The 20,862-nt window shown below is 40.6% G+C and overlaps 1 protein-coding gene across 2 annotated transcripts in view; it reads left to right on the top strand.

Annotated features, from left to right (window-relative positions):
* Positions 1 to 20,862, top strand: part of LOC140464928 (sodium/hydrogen exchanger 3) — a 133,373-nt gene that overhangs the window by 110,089 nt on the left and 2,422 nt on the right. For both annotated transcript variants that reach the window (XM_072560566.1, XM_072560565.1), the window contains exons 9-17: positions 1,150 to 1,220; positions 1,917 to 2,046; positions 3,819 to 3,925; positions 5,404 to 5,533; positions 6,576 to 6,752; positions 9,916 to 9,982; positions 11,163 to 11,255; positions 12,404 to 12,644; positions 20,595 to 20,862. The exon at positions 20,595 to 20,862 is cut by the window's right edge and continues 2,422 nt beyond it. In XM_072560566.1, the coding sequence (XP_072416667.1) occupies positions 1,150 to 1,220; positions 1,917 to 2,046; positions 3,819 to 3,925; positions 5,404 to 5,533; positions 6,576 to 6,752; positions 9,916 to 9,982; positions 11,163 to 11,255; positions 12,404 to 12,644; positions 20,595 to 20,598 (1,020 nt within the window). In that variant the 3' untranslated portion in view covers positions 20,599 to 20,862. The remainder of the gene's footprint in view (positions 1 to 1,149; positions 1,221 to 1,916; positions 2,047 to 3,818; positions 3,926 to 5,403; positions 5,534 to 6,575; positions 6,753 to 9,915; positions 9,983 to 11,162; positions 11,256 to 12,403; positions 12,645 to 20,594) is intronic.

Genomic DNA, 20,862 nt, shown 5'->3' with positions numbered 1-20,862 from the left:
CAGCATTGGGGTCATGTGGGAAGTCTGGAAAGAAAGTACATTCTCTAACTTTTCCCCTGAAGCTCTGTGCACCTGCAAGGTCAGTGCACAACAGTGACCGTGTAAGCATAGGAAACCTCTATTTTCACTATGCTGTGCTTCTCTTAGGCTTAAATATCAACAAGGAATAATGAAATAATAATTGCAGATGTTTAATTGAAGACCCATCCACACACACAGGTTTCATGTGTTCTAAATACACTACATCTGACTTCTATCATTGTTGCTATTAAACCGACTAACAAGTCATGAAACTAATATACCACATCATATTTATTTTAGATTTATTTAATATTGTCACAAAGACTAAATGCAATGAATGCATTCACAAAGTGTTGCCAGTCTCTGGAACCATCTTGGATCTCTGTTTAAATAACACGAAATTACAGTGATAGTTTTACTATTTTGTCCAGTTGTAGTATATCTCATGGTTTCGCTCACGCTCACCTACTTGGCTGACATCTTGGTTCTGGGCTACTCTTCCGTTACTACTGCTGAAGCCGGCCATGAGTCTGGACCATGAGTCCCTGAACCTGTGCAATACCACAGAGAGCCTTTCTGGTACTGATAATGTGAATGCTGCATGGTGCTGTTTCCATGGAGGTCATGAGCAGTCCTGGGCTCAGGAGCCAAATGCTGCCAGCCCCCATGGGCAAGCACATCCTGTCACCCCAGCAATTCCCCTTCCAGCCATCATTCACCTCTGGCTTGGGTCCCTCCTGAGATGTTGGTCTTTGGGTCACTGGAGTACTGGCAGCAGATACCACTTCCTCTGTGCCTCTGGCCAGCATTGAAAATTCAGTGAGCAAAACCAAGTATACCACTCAATTCAAGGACAATTTGAGATGAGGAACAAAAGTTAGCCCTGCCAGTGATGCCCAGGCCACTGTAAGAGCTAAGAAAATAAAAATCTCAAAAATCTTGTAATTAATCATCTGAAGAAAAAATTCAACCAATATTTGTTTCTAAACAAATATCAATTCTAGTTTCACTTTGTGAATGGGAATTATTTTAAAGTGTTGTCTTATTGAGGATATTTAAAAACAACAATTTGTACAGTAATGTTACAAGAGTATTCTTCTCACTTATTAAATAATTGTGCTTTTTAAGGCTTTTGATCACATTCTTTCTGCAATAGAAGACATCTCTGGTCAAATTGGACACAACTATCTTCGAGACAAGTATGTGACCATTTTTTGTGGTAGAATTTATTTTCCAATGTACTTTAAATATTTAGCATAATGTGTTAATACTCATTATTTAATCAAATAAGGTTTACTATTTTTGGAGATGTACTGGATCGCATTTCATCTGGTACTTTCAAGATCTATGCTAGTACTGAAAATATAATCTAATGTTCCAAACTGCATGACATCCCCTCTGGAACAGTACAATTTATAATTTCATCATAATGTACCACAAAATCTTTATTTTAGATTTTTAAAAGGTTCTTCATAGAATTCTGATAATGTGTAAGCAGGCCATTCAGCCCATCATGTCCACACTGACCCTCCAAAGAGCATCCCACCTGACCCCTCACCTTTCCTCTGTAATCCTGCATTTTCAGTGGCTAACCCACCTAACCTGCACATACCTCAACACTATGATCAATTTAGCATGGCCAATACACCTAACCTACAAATCTTTGGATATGGGATGAAATCCAGAGGAAACCCACGCAGACATGGGGAGAATGTCTGTGTGGAGTTTGCACAGTTGTCAGAGTGTGGTATCGATCCTCTATCCCCTGTCCCTTGTCCCTTGTGCTGTGGGACAGCAGTGCTAACCACTGAGCCACCATTGCCCCCACACACTGCACACGCAATTTGGTTAATGTACATAAAGCAATGCCAGCTGTTTTTGTGTTCTATTCACAGGTGGACAAACTTTGATAGAAAGTACCTGAGCAAATTAATGATGAGGAAATCGGCACAAGTTAGTCGGGATAAGATCCTCAGCGTTTTCCGGGAGCTGAACCTGAAAGATGCCATCAGCTATGTGTCTGAGGTAAACTCCCCAAGGGGTCTAACCTTAACACAGAAAAGATGGGCATTGTATCTGGTCATTGGTATGCCTGACAATGTTAGTCTAAAAGAGATCTCATCTGTCGGAAAATATTTTTCAGCTGAAGTGTTGGATTTACTACTTTGCTGTTGAGTTTGATCTTGGAATGGATGCAAAGCAACACCAGGGATGAGCGTCTTCAGTTGAATCATGAGACTGGGGGAGCTGGGATTATTTTCAGAACAGTGAGGGTCAGGAGTGGATTTAGAGGTGTTCAAAATCCAGAAGAGAATTGGTAGTTCCTCATTACTTGCTCTGGAGAAACTGGCAGGAGGGTCAGCAGCAGGAAATCAGATATTTGGCAGAAGAAGTGGAGGGGAATGAGAACTTTATTTGCCGCAATAAATTGCGATGGTCTAATGTGCATGACCTGAAAGGGTGAGATGCAGATGGAATGGTAAATTTGGAAGGAAATTGGACAGCCACTTGAGGAAATTGTTGGAGTGCTGTGAGCGGGGGTGGGGAGGTGGTGCAGAGAAGTGAATAAAAAGTAGAACTAATTAGGTAACTCTTCCAAAATGCTGGTGCGATCATCAGCTAAATGGATGTCCCCTGTATTTATCTGTCTCTGACTTGTTGCAATGTAGCTGTATAGTTGATGGGCTGTCCAGTGCATATTGAATACAGAGAAGCTAATATGTTTGATATTGAAAAGCGAGGGTCTCTAAACCTGCTATCATCTTTGAGCAGTGTCCTTACTGTTCACCCATTTAAATGCTCAAGAAAAAGACAAACCTCCTGCTTTGCTGATCAATAAAATTCTCAACGTGATGTTCTTCTCTTTTAACATCCTGTTTGCATTAATGAAAGAAAATCTGATCATGTTATCAAGACAGTTATGTCCCTTCACTCTGCATATGTTGATCCTGACACTTTTTTTTATCTGACTGTAATGACTTTATTTGCTTCATCTTGGCCCAGCTTGAAGCTTACATTCTCACACTGGTTGGTGAGCCATCTGTCCAAGAGGATTTTCTCCTACTTTCTCCTTCCAAGTTCCTGATAATTTGCGCAAGATTGTATTCCTGTAGGAAAACAGGGTGAAGAACTTTATCTAAGCAACATGTTTCCCACACTTGCTCCCTACCTTGTAAACCACTAATAAAGTGCAATATTGCATGCTTCCAGCTCTTCACTTCACTTAATATATTTTTGAAAATCTTTTGTCTGATTATTTTAATTTTCCTCCGTATGCTGAGTATTTTAAACTGGTTTGGCCTATTTTGAAAAATGTATGTATAAGCTTTAATTTATTGGCATAATATAATGTATAACAAACAAGCTTATTTAAGTCCATGAATTGTGCAAATAAATGCCAAGTCTCAACATGGACTCTGAGGTTCTTGCTGTGGTTCAGCATGTGGTGGAGAATAATTGATCATTCAATGAATCAGTCCTGGTCACAATGATACAGCACAGAAGATGGAATTTCAGATGTCATTCATGTACTGGCTCTGGACAAGATACACACACACACACACACACACACACACACACACACACACACACACACACACAATGTTGAAAATACATGACAGATGGGTGGAGAGAGGAAGGAAGTTAATGTTTCAGGCTCAAGTGTGATTTACTGTGTAACTGATGAAGTTTAAATAAATAATTTGTAACTCCTTTTGTGTACCTACAATTAAAGTTTGTTGAACTATTTCAGTTCCTTCAGTTGATATCTGATTTTTTTTGTGTTTTCGTAATTCCAGGGAGAACGGAGAGGGTCCTTGGCTTTTATTCGCTCAAGCAGTGATGTTAACGTTGATTTCACTGGACCTCGTCACTCTGTTGTGGACTCCTCTGTCTCTGCATTGCTGTAAGTAATCAAACATGAGAACATTTTGCTGTAAACAGGAAGATGATTTGACTATCAGGCATTCACCTGGAGAGTGCAGTTTTATAAAGTACACGTTTCTCTGGATTGCTCAAAACATACACCAGATTAAGAATTTATCTGAGCAGTTTTAAGTTGATGTAAAGAAGAATTGCATTTTATCACAACATTGTAGGAAATGTTACAGTTGTTTTGCGGTTTGTTGGATACTACTACATCCAAAGTGATTTAAAGACTAATTAACCTGGTTTACTGAAGTTGTTTTGCAGGATAATGGTTATATTAGTGAGTGGGGCGGCATGGTGGACTGGCTTCCTCCCACAGTCCAAAGATGAATTGGCCATTCTCAATTGCCCATAGTGTTAGGTGCATTACTCAGAGGGAAATGGGTCTGGGTGGGTTACTCTTCGGAGGGTTGGTGTGTGGACTGGTTGGGTCGAAGGGCATGTTTCCACATTGTAAGAAATCTAATTTAAAAAAGCTCTCCCCTCAAAATTGGTGCTAATTGCCTGAGCAGACAAGGTATTGGTTTAATGTATAATCTAAAGTTGCTCTATTTAAGTGCACAGTGCTCCCTGCAGTGGAAAGGCAAATTGTGAGGAAGATAGGTTAAGTGGGAGCGCAAAATCTTGGATGAAAGCATCAGTTTGAGCAATTTGGCAGGAAGAATGAAAGAGCTAAATCTTATTTAAATAGGAAAAAAAACTGCAACACAGAGGAATTTGGGGATCCATGTGCACGAATCGCAATGTTAGCAACGAAGGTCAGATAATGGGGAAAGCAATTGGAATGTTGGCCTTTCCTTTCAACCTCCTTTTCTGAAACAGAGTCAGACCATTGGAATGCTATAAACAATTATAGTTCACATATCCAAAGAAAGTTAGATATTGGCATTTGAGGCAGTGTAGAGAAAGCTCACCAGGTTGATTCTGGGTATGGAAAGATTTTCTTGAGAGATTGTTTATGTTGGGCCTGTACTTGTTGAAAGGAGATCTTATTGTAACATAGAAGATTCTAAGGGAGTTTGCGATGCAAAGAGGTTGTTTCCTCTTGTGAGCGAGTTTAGGGTCAGAGGGCATAATCTCAAAGGGATTTTCCATTTAAAACTCAAATGGGGAGGTATTCCTTCTGAGGTTAGTCCAGTCTGTGAAATTCTTGATTGCAAAGAACTGTTACACGGGGGCCTTTAAGTCCATTCAAGGCTTCAGTGGACAGATTTTTAACTGATAACAAATTGAAGGTATGCGAGTTAAAGCAGGCAATAGGAGTTTATCAGATCAGCTGTGACCTTATTAACTGACAGAGCAGACTCACTGGGCCAACTGGCTTGCTTCTGCTTTGTCTTGTGGTCTTGTAGTACCGCATTAGTAATGTTGGCTTTGGTTATCTGCTTGAGCCACTAGAATCTCACCCAATGTTGGGATGACCAGATTTGTGATGAAATCTATTGCTTCCTCCAGGCGAGAGAGTACCAGCGAGGTATGTCTGGACATGCAAGCGATTGAGAATAGAATGAAGAGTGGAAAGGATCGAGAAGAAACAGTCACTCATCACATGTTGCAGCAGCATCTGTACAAACCCAGGAAACGGGTAAGGAAATGCACACGTCCCATTTAGTTCTGTTTTTATATCTTCCAGCTTTTGAATCAGACAGTGTTCAGAATTATTAAGTTGTGATATTACTTTCTACTTGGGCAAAATGTTTTAAACCAAAGTTTGATCAAAACTGAAGCAAAAATTAATCTGTCACCCCTAGTTACTTGGTCTTCACGTCTTTGTTCAAATTGTTCTAAAACCGGACAGGAAGATACTGCTTGGTAACTCTGAATAAATATTAATTGGGCTTTTTACATACACTTTTATTTGCAATTTAAATCCTAAAATCCCTACAGTGTGGAAACAGGCCCTTTGGCCCTACAAGTCCACATTGACCCTCTGAAAAGTAACCCACCCAGACCCATTCCCCTACCCTATTACTCTACTGTACATTTCCCCCTGACTAATGCATGTAACCTGCATATCTCTGAACACAATGGGCAATTTAGCATGGCCAGTTCACCTAATTGCACATCTTTGGACTGTGGGAAGAAACTGGAGCACCCGGAGGAAACCCACACAGACACCAGGTGAATGTGCAAGCTCCACACAGACTGTCACCTCCCGAATCTGGAATCGGGCCTGGCTCCCTGGTGCTGTGAGGCAGCAGTGCTAACCACTGAGTCACTGTGCCACTTGTGTGAGGGGTCTGGAATATTCTAGAAATCTAGTAGAGAGCCAGTGGCCTAATGAACTCTGATATATAAAACACAAGGAATAATGTGGATAGTTGAGAGGAGTGTGATTAATTGCACAAAAAGGTTAGCTCAAGTTCAAATGAGCAAATTAATCCTGCTTTGTGTTATGATGTCCATCATTCTGAAAACCGACTAGTTTGTTGGAGATTGAAGAAGAATCATTGAACTTGAGTAAGCCATTCAGTCACTTGAGTCTGTGTCTTATGTAATGTCATTTACCTATTTTTGATCAAATACCTTTTGATCGAATCAACTAGGTAAGAGAAGTGATTTTCTAGGAGTGAAATCCTCTGCCACACTCTCCCTTTATTCACTAGTCCAATGGTGTCTTTTTAAAGTACAGGCTTAATTACAGCCGACACAAGCTGGCAGTGCGCAATGAAGGTGAGCAACAGGATAAAGAGATTTTCCAGCGCACGATGAAAAAGAGACTGGAAAATTTCAAACCCACCAAGCTCGCAAACAATTATACCACGAAGTTTAGGAACATGAAGAAAGAGCGAGCAGCTAAAAAGGTATGCTGACATGGCAGATTATTTTTGTAAGTAAACTTTTTTTTTAAACAAAGATGATTTTGCAAATTACAGTTTAAGTTGGAACCACCTTGCTGAAAATATAGTTTGGTGTTGAGGGGTGGTGAAGGGACCCCTCCATGATCTGGTTGGTCCATGATCTGGAACTTGCTGCCTGAGCAGTGAAGGCTAGTTCAAAATTAACTTTCAAAAGGCAATGGGGAAAATCTAAAACATAAGAAAATTGATTAGAAAACATTTAAGGATAAAGTATTATTGCTGGACTGTTAATCCAGAGACCCATGTAATGTTCTGGGGACCTGGGGTTCTGATCCTGTCATGGCAGATTCTGGAATTTGAATTCAAGAAGGACAAAGGAAAATCTGGAAATAAGAATCTAATGATGGACCATTGTTGATTGTTGGAAACTGATTCACTAATGTCATTTTAGGGAAGAAGACTGCCTTCTCTACTTGATCTGGACTATATGTGATACCTGACCCACAGCAATGTGGTTGACTCTTAACTGCCCTCTGGGGAGTAAACACTGGTTGAACTAACAATGCCCTCATTGTGTGAATGAATAAAAAAAAATTAAAAAGCGAGAAAATTACAGGGTTATCTAGAAAGAGTAGGGAAGTGAACCCATTTAGAGATACTCTTTTGGTTCCAAAGAGTTAGCACAGGAATGATGGACCCATTGGTCACCTCTTTTAACCTGCAAAATTCTTCTGGTTCCATGAATCACAGATGCATGACTGATATTTGTGACCACTTAGATTTTCTCTTTTCTGGAGTTGTTTGACTGGACACTTCTACAGTGTGCCATGCATTCAAATATCTGATACTTGGGCTTCTAATACTTACAGGTAGATGGGAAAATGGTCAGACATGGGAGGTGTAGTTTGTGAGATTTAGTCAGACATTGTTGATTTTTTTTTTCTTCCAGTTCCTAATCGACAGTTGGTCAAATTGACAAACAGACTGGTTACTGAGCAGAGAAAATCTGTACGAAGAGCACTTACACCTATTCCCTGTTAACTGTTAAAGCAGAAAGACTTTAGATTCAGACCTTGAAGGGAATTTGGTTAGAATTGGGAATGAGAATAAGTCGGGTGGGGAGGGTGGTACTGTAGGCTTCCTAGAGAGGTATTGGAAGTACCTACTCTCCCAACCCACAAGGATTGCTGTAAATGGTATGTGATCTCTTCAGCTAGCAGTTCTTGCCTCTTGTTTTGCAACTGGATTTCCTGCACCCCTTGTGATGTGCAGTTAACCTGATTCAGGCTACCCCTTGCTATTGTAGGTTCAGTGTCTGTCGATGAAGTGCTCACCTTCATTCTCAGCAATAAACTGGCATGTAACACAACTGGCCATCCCAAAAATGGTGACAGTTCAGCTTGCTTCCAGTTGGGGTTTGTTTTTTCTTCTATTCTTTAGTCTTTCAGACTTTGCCTTCTGTGGGTCATTGGTGTCAGGGCCTTTGAGAAAAGAGGCCATTGGACCTTTGTGTCTCCCACAGTGGTGAAGCAACTCTCACCAAGGTCACAAATGACATCTTGTTTGGTTGCGATGATGGGACAATATTTGCCTCATCCTTCTCTATGATCTGTTGAAAAGTTGCCAACGTGATCTACCTCCTGAGATTTAAACAATCCTTGGATAAGCACATGGATGATGATGGGATAGTGTAGGGGGATGAGCTTGGATGAGTTCACAGGTTGGTGCAACATAGAGGGCCGAAGGGCCTGTTCTGTGCTGTACTGTTCACTAGAAGAGTGGTGCTGCACTCATCTGCTTCCATTTTTATTCATCACATCACAACTGGAGAGAGAGAGAGTGAGAGTGTCTGTCTCCAACTTCTCCTCACAGGATGCCCCTTACCACATCAAAATGCAGGGTCAGGTTCCATATTTGCGCTTGCACCCATTTGAGTCTCCTCATCTCCTCTGCCCACTATATCACCATCCCTAATTTATCAGACTGCTTGTCTGACATCACTGTTGGGTGAACAGCAATTTTTTTTTTCCAACATGGAAAACCATAGCCACAAACCCAGCTCCCTAGCTGTTTTTCTCCATCACTCTTCCCGGCAACTCCTTCCTGTTCTTAACATTGACGTTATGTTTGATGCTGAGTTTAGTTTCTGATCACATTCACACCACTATCTATTTTCATTTCATACCTTTGCAACCTTGCCTGAATTTGCCTGCCACCCCTCACCGCCGTCCCCTACTGTATGTAAGACAGCCTATCCTTTAAGGATTCCAAGTCCTGTGTGTACACAATTTTGCACCTCTGCCAGTTACTTGGTGATGGGCTTGCAAACTGTGCACAAACAACCATTGGTTTGCTATAATGTCCACTTCCTAACTTGCAATGTGTTTTACTATTTTAATTAAAATATTGCACAGAGTTAATCCCTGACAAGTGATTGACCATTAGACCACACCACTTCTCCCATCTCTGTCTGAATTCATCTGCTGCTGAAACCAGCATCCAAACCCTTTTCTGCCCAGAATGGCATTCCTCATTGGCTTCTGTAGTGATTGAAACCAGGTGGATCTTGTTGACTGAGATCTTTGGACTAGATTCATGACCCCAATCAATCAGGAAGCCCTGGCTCATCAATATAAATAGGGGATATAGGACCTGTCTCTGTTGATCACACTTTCTATCATCTGCCCTAAAAATTCTTTATCCAAGGCATATCTTCCCAAATGATTATAGAGGCTATTTTATCTCCACACTCTTCTATGAATAGAAATGATTCACAAGGGTATGGGGAGAAAGCAGGGGATTAACAGAAGGTTGTGAAGCGCATTTGAAGTGCCAGATTAGAACAGTGGGTAAGATGGCCCCCTCCTGTGCCATAACACAGTGGGACTAGATTGGGTTGGCATATTTGGTCAGCATGGACGGGTTGGACCGAAGGGTCTGTTTCCTTTTCTATGACTCTAACACTCCTGTGATCTGTCTCCTTTCAGTTGAGGGGATAAAAGCAATTGATTGCCTTTTGCATTTAAATGATGAGTTTAGCTGTAACTTAAACTATAATTGTTGTGGTTGCTTTTTCAAATGAACAATGACAAATTGCTAAAACTTGCCAAAAATCAAACTACTGTCCCCTTTAATCTGGACTTTGGCTGTCCTGATTTTCTTTCAGAAACACAGTGATGCAGTGTCAAATGGCAAGATCCCGGCACATTCTGTTTCTTTCCACGTTAATAAAGGTAATTTCTAACATGTTTACTTCCTTGTTAACTCTCAAGTCTCTTTGTGACCTCTTTCCCAACTCCTCAGTCTACTTGGATCGCATTTGCAAAGATGGCTGGTCATGTTTGATTCCTTGGCCAATTTGTTGCTCTTAAGGGAATTTTGTGGGAGTGGGTGCTGGGAGGCTGACGTGGACCTTGGGAAAGATGATTCATCTAAATAGCTGTGTGGTTTTGCTTGATGTGTAGGGATTGCTGATTGCAGTCAATAAAAGGGACCCTGTCTATTTCTTCCATTTTCACTTCCTCCGTCTCTCCCCCCCACCTCTGAGATCCTATGCTTAATCATTACAATCCCTATTATAGGCCCAGCAGACAATTACCATTGACAGGTCATCAATACTGGAGGAGTCTGGCTGATTCTGTTATGATGTTCATTATTTAAACTCATGAAGCTTTTTCACTGTTAATCAGAAATCATTCCTGAGTTGTTCAACTAGATACAGGAATTGGTTAGACAGACCCTCATTCAGTGAGATAGAGGCCTAACTCCATATACATGCCTTTTGTCTCTGATTGGACTTGCCAGAAATCCTGCAATGGTAGTTCTTCTATGCAGAAGCTTATGGCAAATGAATGCCTTGGGTTCCTATTCTTGACTAAGTCTCTAGTGTTTTTAGGGCACTAAATTGATGGCCAGAGACTGGGTTAAGAATTAAAAGGTTTAGTAAAGGCTCTGGCTGTCTGAAGGCAAAACCTTGCTCCAGTGTGAACTTGAGAATGGAATGCTGGTCTCTCTCCTCTGGTAAATCATCAATTTGTAAGCACTCCAGCATATGATAGATAAACCTAACTTTATGCTGACACTTCTCTCCCAAGGGGGAGACCCACTGAGGCACTGACATTTCCTGTTTCCATTTAGCCCTTTTAATTGATCAAATTGAGGAAGTAGTTAACTAACTTAACTAAAATGACTTTTTTTTTAATAACCAGTTTAGCACCGTATTCTGTTACAGAAGCTCTATTGAATCTGTGTTTTAGTTGAGAGCTTTTATAAAAAGTTAAAAGAACCATTTTTTATTATCCTTTTTAAGTCTGAATTTAAATCCATGGCACCTGCCCAAAAGGTCCGTGACATTATCTGCATTACACTTATTTGTTGCCGTATTCAAGAAATGTTTCCTATCTATTTATCCAGACTCTGATGTAGAGGATCACTATGATCCATCAGACGGAGGAATTAGTTTTCTCATTACACCTGCCCGCAATGAATCGGATGAACCAATATCCGGTAAGATGTTTTGCTGATCCATTGGCGGCTGTTTCTCTGGATGTTTCTTTTGAATGTATTGAAGTCTAAAAATAAGATTCAAATTCCCGTTGGTATGAGCGGCCTCCTCGAGAGGGTCTTGCACCTTCAAGATTGGTTTATTAGAGCTGAAACACTTGCATCAACACCGTATTTGTATTACAAAATGCCAATTTGAGGAGTTTTCCAAATAGGTCCTGGATTAAACCTTTTGGTCTAGGCTAAGCTGTCTGATCTTGGAGCCAGAGTATTGGCATGCCCAGCAACCTCCAATATTATTTTGTAAGGGAGGAAAAAACAGCCAGGATTCCCAGTACTACTCAAAGAATATTTTGTCGAAGGTTGGTTTAGGACAAGACTGGTCTCTGATGTGGTGTTTCTCTTGATTTGACTTGACCAATGATTGCATTTTTGATGATGAAACAAATCAAAGACAGCAGGAAATGCTGCCGTTGCTCAGTGCTTAAGCAGCATCTACAAAGAGGAAGGGAATGATGTTACCCTAATTTGCTGGTGCAAAGATTCAAGCCTTTTTGTTTGAAACTCCTCCCTTGACGTGGTGTGTTAGATGTTGCATACATATGCTCCTGAACTAGAAGTATTCTAACACTTTACAGCATGGGCTGCTTGATGTGGTTCCACAACTGTGCAGTCCATATAAATGTTGTTTTTGAACACCCTTTTTGTGTATCTAGAAATGCTGGATTGTTTTCTATAACCTTATGATGGCTCCTTTTGAAGAGAAATTGGGGCAGACTCAAAGAAATCCTACTTTAATTGCTAAAAGTCACACAATACCAGGTTATAGTCCAATAGGTTTAATTGGAAGCACACTAGCTTTCAGAGCGCCGCTCATTCACCAGGTGATAGCTAGTGTGCTTCCAATTAAACCTGTTGGACTATAACCTGGTGTTGTGTGATTTTTAACTTTGTACACCCCAGTCCAACACCAGCACCTCCAAATCATGACTACTTTAATTGCAGCTGCATTATCTCTCTGCTTCAAAGTCTAACATTGCAGTGCTTGTAAAATTTAGATTGGGTATTTTTTCATGCCCATATCGGCTTGTGAACCTTTCAGAGATTATTCTAATTAATGCTTATTTTGTAATACTAAATCATTCCTGCAGGATTCAATAACCCAGGCTTTTCCACTGAGGAAGATGATTCTACTTTCCAAATGACTCCACCGTGGGTGTCCAATGAAGAAACAGTAATTCCATCCCAAAGGGCACGTTTACAACTTCCGAGGAGTCCCACCAACTTCCGACGCCTCACACCCTTGCAACTCAGCAGTCGATCCATTGACTCATTTTTACTAGCAGACATCTCCGATGAGCATCCATTGTCTTTCCTACCTGAATCATCAATGTAATTATATCATTCACTTTATTCTTTATGCTTTCCAAACAAAGAAAACCTTTTTATATCCAAAGCAGCCTTAAAATGGGTTTCCATCAACCATTTTGAGAAATCAAGAATTTTGAGGTTTTGTTTCCTTGGAATTTGAAACAAACTTACCTTGGGTGAAGCACATAATGATAAGTGGCTGCTATCAACTTCAGAAAGGAGGTTTGAGCACAATCAACCTGGTTGTCTGTTGAGGTGGTTACTGGAGGAGAAACATTAAATGTAGCACATATTAACATTGACAAGGTACCAGATGAGGACCCAATTGGAGAGGAGTGTGGGGTGTTGACAACAGGGGAAAATGAGCAAATTTGGACTAGAAACTGTCTGAAATGGAAGAAAGTTGTTTGTAAGTGGGTAGAGGTGTTCCATGTGTCTCTGTGTTCTGCAAGTTTCTATTCACTGTCGGTATCTGTGATTTGGATAAAGGCTGGAGGAAATGTGCCAAAATAGGAGGCTTAGTAAATTAGTTCAGAGATAAATTGAAGCTGCAGGCATCTAAGTAGAATAAACTTCAAAAACTGGCATGTGGAGTTCAGTAAGAATAAACATGCAGCACTGCTGTTTGCTTCACATTGTACTTGAAAGAAGGCTGGCTGTTGTTGAAAAATGGAAAAATTTTGAATTGATCTTTCCCACAAATGCGGTCAGACCTGCTGAGTTTCCCCAGCACTACTTGTTTTTTTTTAAGATCCACTCAAAGTATTGTTTTTAAACTAAAATAATACTGGCCCTCGTGGTGAGAAGTATAGAATATAAAAGTGCAAATATATTTGTAAAGAAAACTATGCCTTAGAAGGTCATAGTTGGAGGATTGTTTGCATATTTTAGTTCCATGTTATTTCAGAATTCTTATAGAGGGTTCAAAAGAATTGGCTTGAATTCTGACTGGCACGATGAAGTGCAAATATGAAGAAATGATTTTCGAAGTGGGATTATGTTTATTATGGCAATAGATCGTGTCATGTCACACATGCTGTACCTTTTGATCAGTCCTTTGGTCATTTGCCTGCTGCTGGTGCATCTTGAGTTTTGGAGTTTGGGGTTTGGTGGGTGTGGGGTGGGGTGGGAAAGCTGGTTGTGAATCACCTAGCTCTGGTCCACCTCATACTGTCTGTCTGTCTGTTTTCCTTTTCACTCTGACCAATCCGCTGTGACATTGAGTATACCAATGATTGTGATAATCAAGTATTAGCTCTTTTTTCTGAAAAGGTTCCTTTGTGTTCTGAAGTATGAGCAAGAGGTGAATGTAACTATTTCATGCTGCTACTATGCAGAAATTAGGCCATTCAGCCCATTGAGTCTGCTCCACCATTCAATCATGGCTAATAGATTTCTCAACCCTATTCTCCTGGTTTTTCCCGGTAACCCTTGATCCCCTCAATATTCAAGAAACTGTCTACCTCGGTCTTAAGTATGCTCAATGACCTGGCCTCCACAGTCTTCTGTGGCAATGAATTCCATAGATTCACCACTGTCTGGTTGAAGAAGTTTCTCCTTACCTCTGTTCTAAAAGTCCTTCCCTTTACTCTACGCCTGTGCCCTTGGGTCCTAGTCTCTCCTACCAATGGAAACATCTTTCCAGCGTTCACTCTGTCTAGGTCGTTCAGTATTCTCTAAGTTTCAATTAGATTCCCCCCTCGTCCTTCTAAACTCCATTGAGTATAAACCCAGAATCCTCAAATGTTCCTCATATGTTATGCTTTTCATTTCTGGGACCATTCTTTTGAACCTCCTGTGAACACCCTCAAGGGCCAGTACATGCTTCCTGAGATTTGGGGCCCAAAACTGCACAATACTCCAAATGTGGTCTGACCAGAGTCTTATAGAGCTTCAGAAGTATATTCAAGTCCTCTCCAAAATAAACTCCATCATTGCATTTGCCTTCCTAACTACAGACTGAACCTGCAAGTTTACCTTGAGAGAATCCTGGACTAGTACTCCCAAATCTCTTTGCAGTTCGGACTTCTGAATTTTCTGCACACTTAGAAAATAGTTCATGCCTCTACCCTTCCTGCCAAAGTGCATGAACGCTCTCTTTTTTTTCATGTTGTACTCCATCTGCCACTTCGTTGCCCACTCTCCTAACCTATCCAAATCCTTGCAGCCTCCCCATCTCCTCAATGCTACCTCTCCCTCTACCTATCTTTTGTATCATCTGAAAACCTAGCCAGAATGCCCTCTGTTCCTTCATCAAGATCGTTTATGTATAAAGTGAAAAGTTGTGGTCCCAAAACTGAATGTTGTGGAACACCACTTGTCACCGGATGCCATCCTGAGATGCTCTCTGCTTTCTGCCAGACAGCCAAGCTTCTATCCATGCTCACATCTTGCCTCCATCACCATGGGCTCTTATCTTACTCAATAGCCTCCTGTGCAGCACCTTGTCATAGGCCTTCTTGAAGACCAGTTAGATAAGATCCATTGGCTCTCCTTAGTCTAACCTGCTTGTTACTTCCTCAAAAAGTTCTAGCAGATTTGTCAGGTATGACCTCCCCTTGATGAACCCATGCTGACTCTGCCCTATTTTACCATACACTTCAAAGTATTCCAAAATCTCAACCTTCACAATGGGTTCCAGGATCTTGCCCACGACTGAGGTTAGGCTATTCTGTCTGAAATTTTCTGTCTTTTGTCTTACTTTCTTTTTAAACAGGGGTGTTATGTTAACGATTATCCAGTCTTCTGGGACCCTCCCTGATTCTAACAATTCCTGAAAAATGACCACTAATGCCTCGGCTATCTCCCTTAGAACTCTGTGGTGTAGTCTATCTGGTCCAGGTGATTTATCCATTTTCAGGCCATTCCGTTTTTATAGCACCACCTCCTTGGTGATGGCCACCATTCTCCTCTCTGCCCCTCTCTTGAATTTTGGTATATTATTCATGTCTTGAACAGTGAAGACTGACTAGCAGTAATTATTCCGTCCCTCTGTCATTTCCTTGTTTCTCCCTTCTATCTCTCCAGCGCCATTTTCCAGTGGCCCATTGTACACTTTTGTATCACTTTTTTGCCCTTTATATATCTGAAGAAACTCTTACAGTCTTCCTACAGTACTGGCTAGCTTACCTTCCTATTTAATCTTCTCCCTCCTTATTTTTGTTTTGTTACCCTCTGTTGGTCTTTGTAAGCTTCCCAATCCTCTGGTTTCCCATGGCCCTTCACCACATTATATGCTTTCTCTTTTGCTTTTATGCTATTCCTGACTTCCTGAGTCAGCTATGGTTGCCTCATCCGCTCTGTACTATGTTTCTTTTTCCTCAGGATGAATCCCTGTTGTGTCTCCTGAATTACTCCCAAAACGTCCTGCCATTGCTGTTCCACAGTGTCTCCTGCTAGGTTCCCCTCCCAGTCAATTCTATCCAGCTCCTTCCTCGTGCCTCTGTTGTTGCCTTTTATTCAGCTGTAATACTGTTACCTCTGATTCTATCATCTCCCTCTCAAATTGCAGAGTAAATTTGATCATGTTATGATCACTCCCTGCTAAGGGTTCCTTCACCTTAAGCTCCCTTATCACATCTGCCTCATTGCACAACACTAAATCCAGTATTGCCTATTCCCTAGTGGGCTCCAACACAAGCTGCTGCAAAAAGCCATCTCAGACATTCCACAAATTTGTTTTCTTGCAATCCACTACCAACCTGATTTTCCCAGTCCACCTGCATATTGAAATCTCTCATAATCACTAACTTTGCCTTTCCTACACATCTTTTCTATCTCCTTGTGTTACTTATGCCCAGCTCCTGAATCCTGTCTGGAGGCCTGTGCAATAACTCCAACTTTTTTTTTAACCTTTTTGTGGTTCCTCCATTCTACCCCCACAGATTCTACACCATCTGACCCTATTTTGTTTCTTACTATTGATTTAATTTCATTTCTTACTAATAAGGCAACCATACCCCTTCTGCCCACCTGCCTATCTTTTCGATAGGACGTATAGAGAAACCTTGATTATCTGAATGACACAGGCAGGGAGTATTTTGTCAGATAATCAAATGTTCGGATAATCGATTGCCGGATAACACAATTTGGCCCAGCATTGGGACCTTGAAGCTTGCCGGATAATCTGAAATTCAGATAATCAAATGCTGGATAATCGAGGTTCCTTTATATATCCTTGAATATTCAACTCCCAGTCCTGATTCCCTGGCAGGCATGTCTCTGTGATGCCCACCACATCATACCTGCCAATTTCGCTCTGTGCCACAAGCTCATTTACCTTATTCCTCATACTGCATGTATTCAGATATAACACCTTCAGTTTTGTGTTAACCATCCCTCTTCTCATTGTCAATCAATTATCCAGTGTGTTTGAAGTTTGATTGCTAACTATTTCTATACACATTGTCCTATTTGTGTCTGTGCTGGAGATTTTAATAACCTTACCTGAGTTCTGCACACTTACCACCTCCTCTAATCTGGATTTTCTAATTTCTGATATAACCAAGCCCCCATCACCTCCCCAATTTTATTTTAAAACCCTGTCTGCAGCCCTTGTTAAGTGATTCACTAGGACTCTGGTTGATGCATTGTCCAGGTGAAGACCATCCCATTGGAACATGTCCCTTTTCCCCCAGTACTGGTGCCAATGTCCCATTAATTCAAACGCATTTCTCTCTCACCAATCTCTGAGCCACACATTTACCTGCTTAATCTTATTGACCCTGTGCTGATTAGCTCATGGCTCAGGTAGTTATCCAGAGATTATTACCTTTTTTGGTTCTGTTTTAATTTCGCTCCTCGCTGTTCATATTCCCTAAGCAGAACCTCTGCCAGAGTTTTATCAATGTAGTTGGTACATGTGTGGATCCACTGGATCTTTATCCTTCCACTCCAAGTTCCTCTGCAACCCTAATGAGATATCCTGAACCTGAGCACCAGGCAGGCAACACAACCTTCGAGACACAGAACAGTGTTTATGTCTCTAACTATACTATCCCCTATTACAACAAAGCCATCCTACCTATTTCTGAAATGAGTATGGTTTATGAATTTCTCTGCTAGTATAATACCAAGTATGTAGGCAGGACGTAGCAAGGATTAGCATATCGTGTAATATAATATATCCCTTTACCAGTTCACTACAAGCAATATACTGACTGTACCTAACTGCTATGTTTGCAACTCAGTCCAACAATAGATGTGATACTGTGATTGGACAGTGTATGCTAAATAATCCTATGTAAAATGTACACTAACAACCATTCAAGATTGTCAGTTGGAGTTGCAATTGGTGCACTTGTGTGTACTGGAAGCTATGTATGTTAACACAAGTACTCTATTCTTTATTGACAGAAATAACATGTGTCAACACCACATGTTCAACTCGACAAAATAGGTGACAGCCATTCTGTGATTTCTCTGGGAAATGCCTTGACCAGTCAGTGAAAGTGTCTGTTTCAAAACTTAAAGCTTGGCCATTAACTATCTTATTATTTAACTGATGCATTCTCCATGACAGCACATCAGAAGCAGTTGACCAACCATGTTCTCATACAGTATAAATGTCACTTTTACTCTTTATTTCTTGTGCATTGTCCTGATGAAGGCAGGATAAAAAGTTTCATCCTAACCTATTTCCCGCCTCAGATGACTCTGTGTGGAGTTTGCACATTCTCCCTGTGTCTGTGTGGGTTTCCTCTGGGTGCTCCAGTTTCCTCCCACAGTCCAAAAATGTGCAGCTTAGGTGAATTGGCCATGCTAAATTGCCCGTAATGTTAGGTGAAGGGGTAAATGTAGGGGAATGGGTCTGGGTGGGTTGCGCTTCGGCAGGTCGGTGTGGACTTGTTGGGCTGAAGGGCCTGTTTCCACACTGTAATCTAATCTAAGTAATCTATTTCTCTTCCTGCAATACTCTGCTTCTGTACTACCAACAGCTATGACTGATTATTATTTTGGAGCCATATGCAACAGTTTGCTTGGCAATATTTTTTGGCAGTGGTTAACTGTCTCCTGGATCTACTGAACAGTGTTTTGAAAACAACTTCACTGTTTTTTCATTATGTTGGAGTTCATGTGCTGCTTTTATTCTTTTACCTAACTTTCTCATTTCTCCCTTTCTCTCAGATTTTCTGACAATAGTTTGTGATTGTGCTTGAGCACATTTTTAAAATTTAATTTGGGTCGAGATAAATGGGATATTGAAGGAACACTGGATGCATTCCAGATTTTTGTGCAGTACTGTAATCTGCAGATTTTTTTTTTCATTTTCTTATCCACTGTCCAAACAACTAAAGTGACTAACACATCACCGAATGATATTCATCCTTGTGGCGTTGAGGGGAGGCGCATGGATTTGAGCCCAAAGTCTGACACAACAGAGTCCTGGACCCTCTTCATTGCCAGTCCCCCCTTAAATGCAAGGTTTTGGCAGCCTTAAACTCAGTGTATCGAATAGGAACTATGAAAGAAAATGCTCATATGTGTTGACGCCAATTGCTGATCTCTTTGTATCTGTAATAGAGAGTGGTTTAGGGAATGGAGGTGTTGTACTGCTGTAGTAATAAATTCGAGTGTTTGCACTCTTGGCAAATATTGAGGGGGTTGCATGTGCATCCGGTGTATGCGATGACTGTGTAAGATCTGTGATAGTGGTGCTGGGTACCTAAAATTGAATTGAAGAGGCACCCATTAACTAGCATAGATATTCCTGTGCACACTGTCACCAGCGCACACAAGCTCACCCTTTGTCTTCTTTTGGGTCATGACAATTGCATCTTCCAGCTTTTTCTCTCTTCACTACCTCTTCCATCTTCGGTCTCTGCACTGATTTGTTAAAATCTCTGATTGAATCTCCTGTTTGTTCACCTTGGTATTTCAATTGCTGAAACTCCTATGAATGGCAACAACTTTTGTTATCTTTTTGATTCCTCTGTTTAACAGGTTTAAAAAAAAATTCCCCTGCTCTTTTTTTTGGTGCCTTTTTTCTAATAGTCCCCTCATTGAGCTGACTATTGCAGCAATAATGTTAGTCTTGGTGAGAAAATTTCCAAGTTATAGATCTGATTACTAAAGACACATGCTTGAATAAGTAACTTGCTAAGTATGTGGAATTATTTTTAAATTCCCCCTTCTAAATTTTGATCCTGATAAATATGATGTATTGCTGCTTTTAAGTTCAGTGAAATTTATTTGTAAGTTCCTAATTCTCCAATATTGCTCTTAATGATCATCCATAATGCATACTTTTGATCAAGGTAAATTACTAATCAGAAGCTCAGAATAAAGGTTTTTATTTTTGCTGCCTGATAACTAGGTCAACCAGAACACTGCTCCAATATTTAAATCGCTTCTCCTCTCTATTGTACAATATTAATGGAAAATGGAATACATTTTGTCAAGTGAGCTAAGTTTGTATTACAGAATACAATTAATATGGTACAGTCTTGTGAATGTACATTTAGTGCTCAAATTACGCGCAGGAGTAGGTCACGTGGCCCTATGAGTCTGTTGCATCTTTCAATAAGATTGTGGTTGATCTGATTACTCCATGAATGTAGTGCAACCTTGTGAATATCCTACAGTTTGTACATTGAGGTATCCTGAGCCTCTGGTTAAAACCTCTTGCCTCCTGTAATAACCATTTGGTCTGAAGATTCAAATCCTTGCCACGTTATTTCCAGATTTTATCCATTCTTGAGAAAAAAGAAATGCAGTCAGTGACTAATAACTGTTTGCTATTGATCCAACTAAAAGTAAATTATGTGAAAGGATATTCTTAAGGAATAGGTCAGTAGAAAATCTCTCTCAAATGTGAATGTTTACTATCTTTGAGTTACTCCTTTAATGTTGTACTGCCATTTGTGTCAAGGCTGAGGTCTGATTTTGAACAGGTCAATATGATTCTAAGTCTTTAAACCAATAAATGTTGCATCTTGTGCTAACAGACTGGCTTGCTTTCTGGTTTTGTAGGTAACTCTAAATCAATCTCAGGTTGTCCTCCATTACTGAGCCCTCCCATGTTGGATGAGATGTAACTTTCCAGAAAAGGCGGCCAAGTAAGCGAAGGTGATCTTTGCTCTGAGAGACTTTCTCGCTTTTATCCCATCTTATCTCCAGACAGCATATTATCCGGAGCTGTTCTTTACTGAAAAATGTAGATTCCCAAATCTATTTAAGGACATCAGCCACATCGAAAGCGAGCTGTATTGAAATTATTTTTAAACCAACTATTGATGTT

The sequence above is a fragment of the Chiloscyllium punctatum genome, chromosome 41, assembly GCF_047496795.1.
Source record: "Chiloscyllium punctatum isolate Juve2018m chromosome 41, sChiPun1.3, whole genome shotgun sequence".
NCBI classification, from domain to species: Eukaryota; Metazoa; Chordata; class Chondrichthyes; order Orectolobiformes; family Hemiscylliidae; genus Chiloscyllium; species Chiloscyllium punctatum.
The sequence above is the reverse complement of the archived record's forward strand: the minus strand, read 5'-3'. Positions and strand labels throughout refer to the sequence as shown.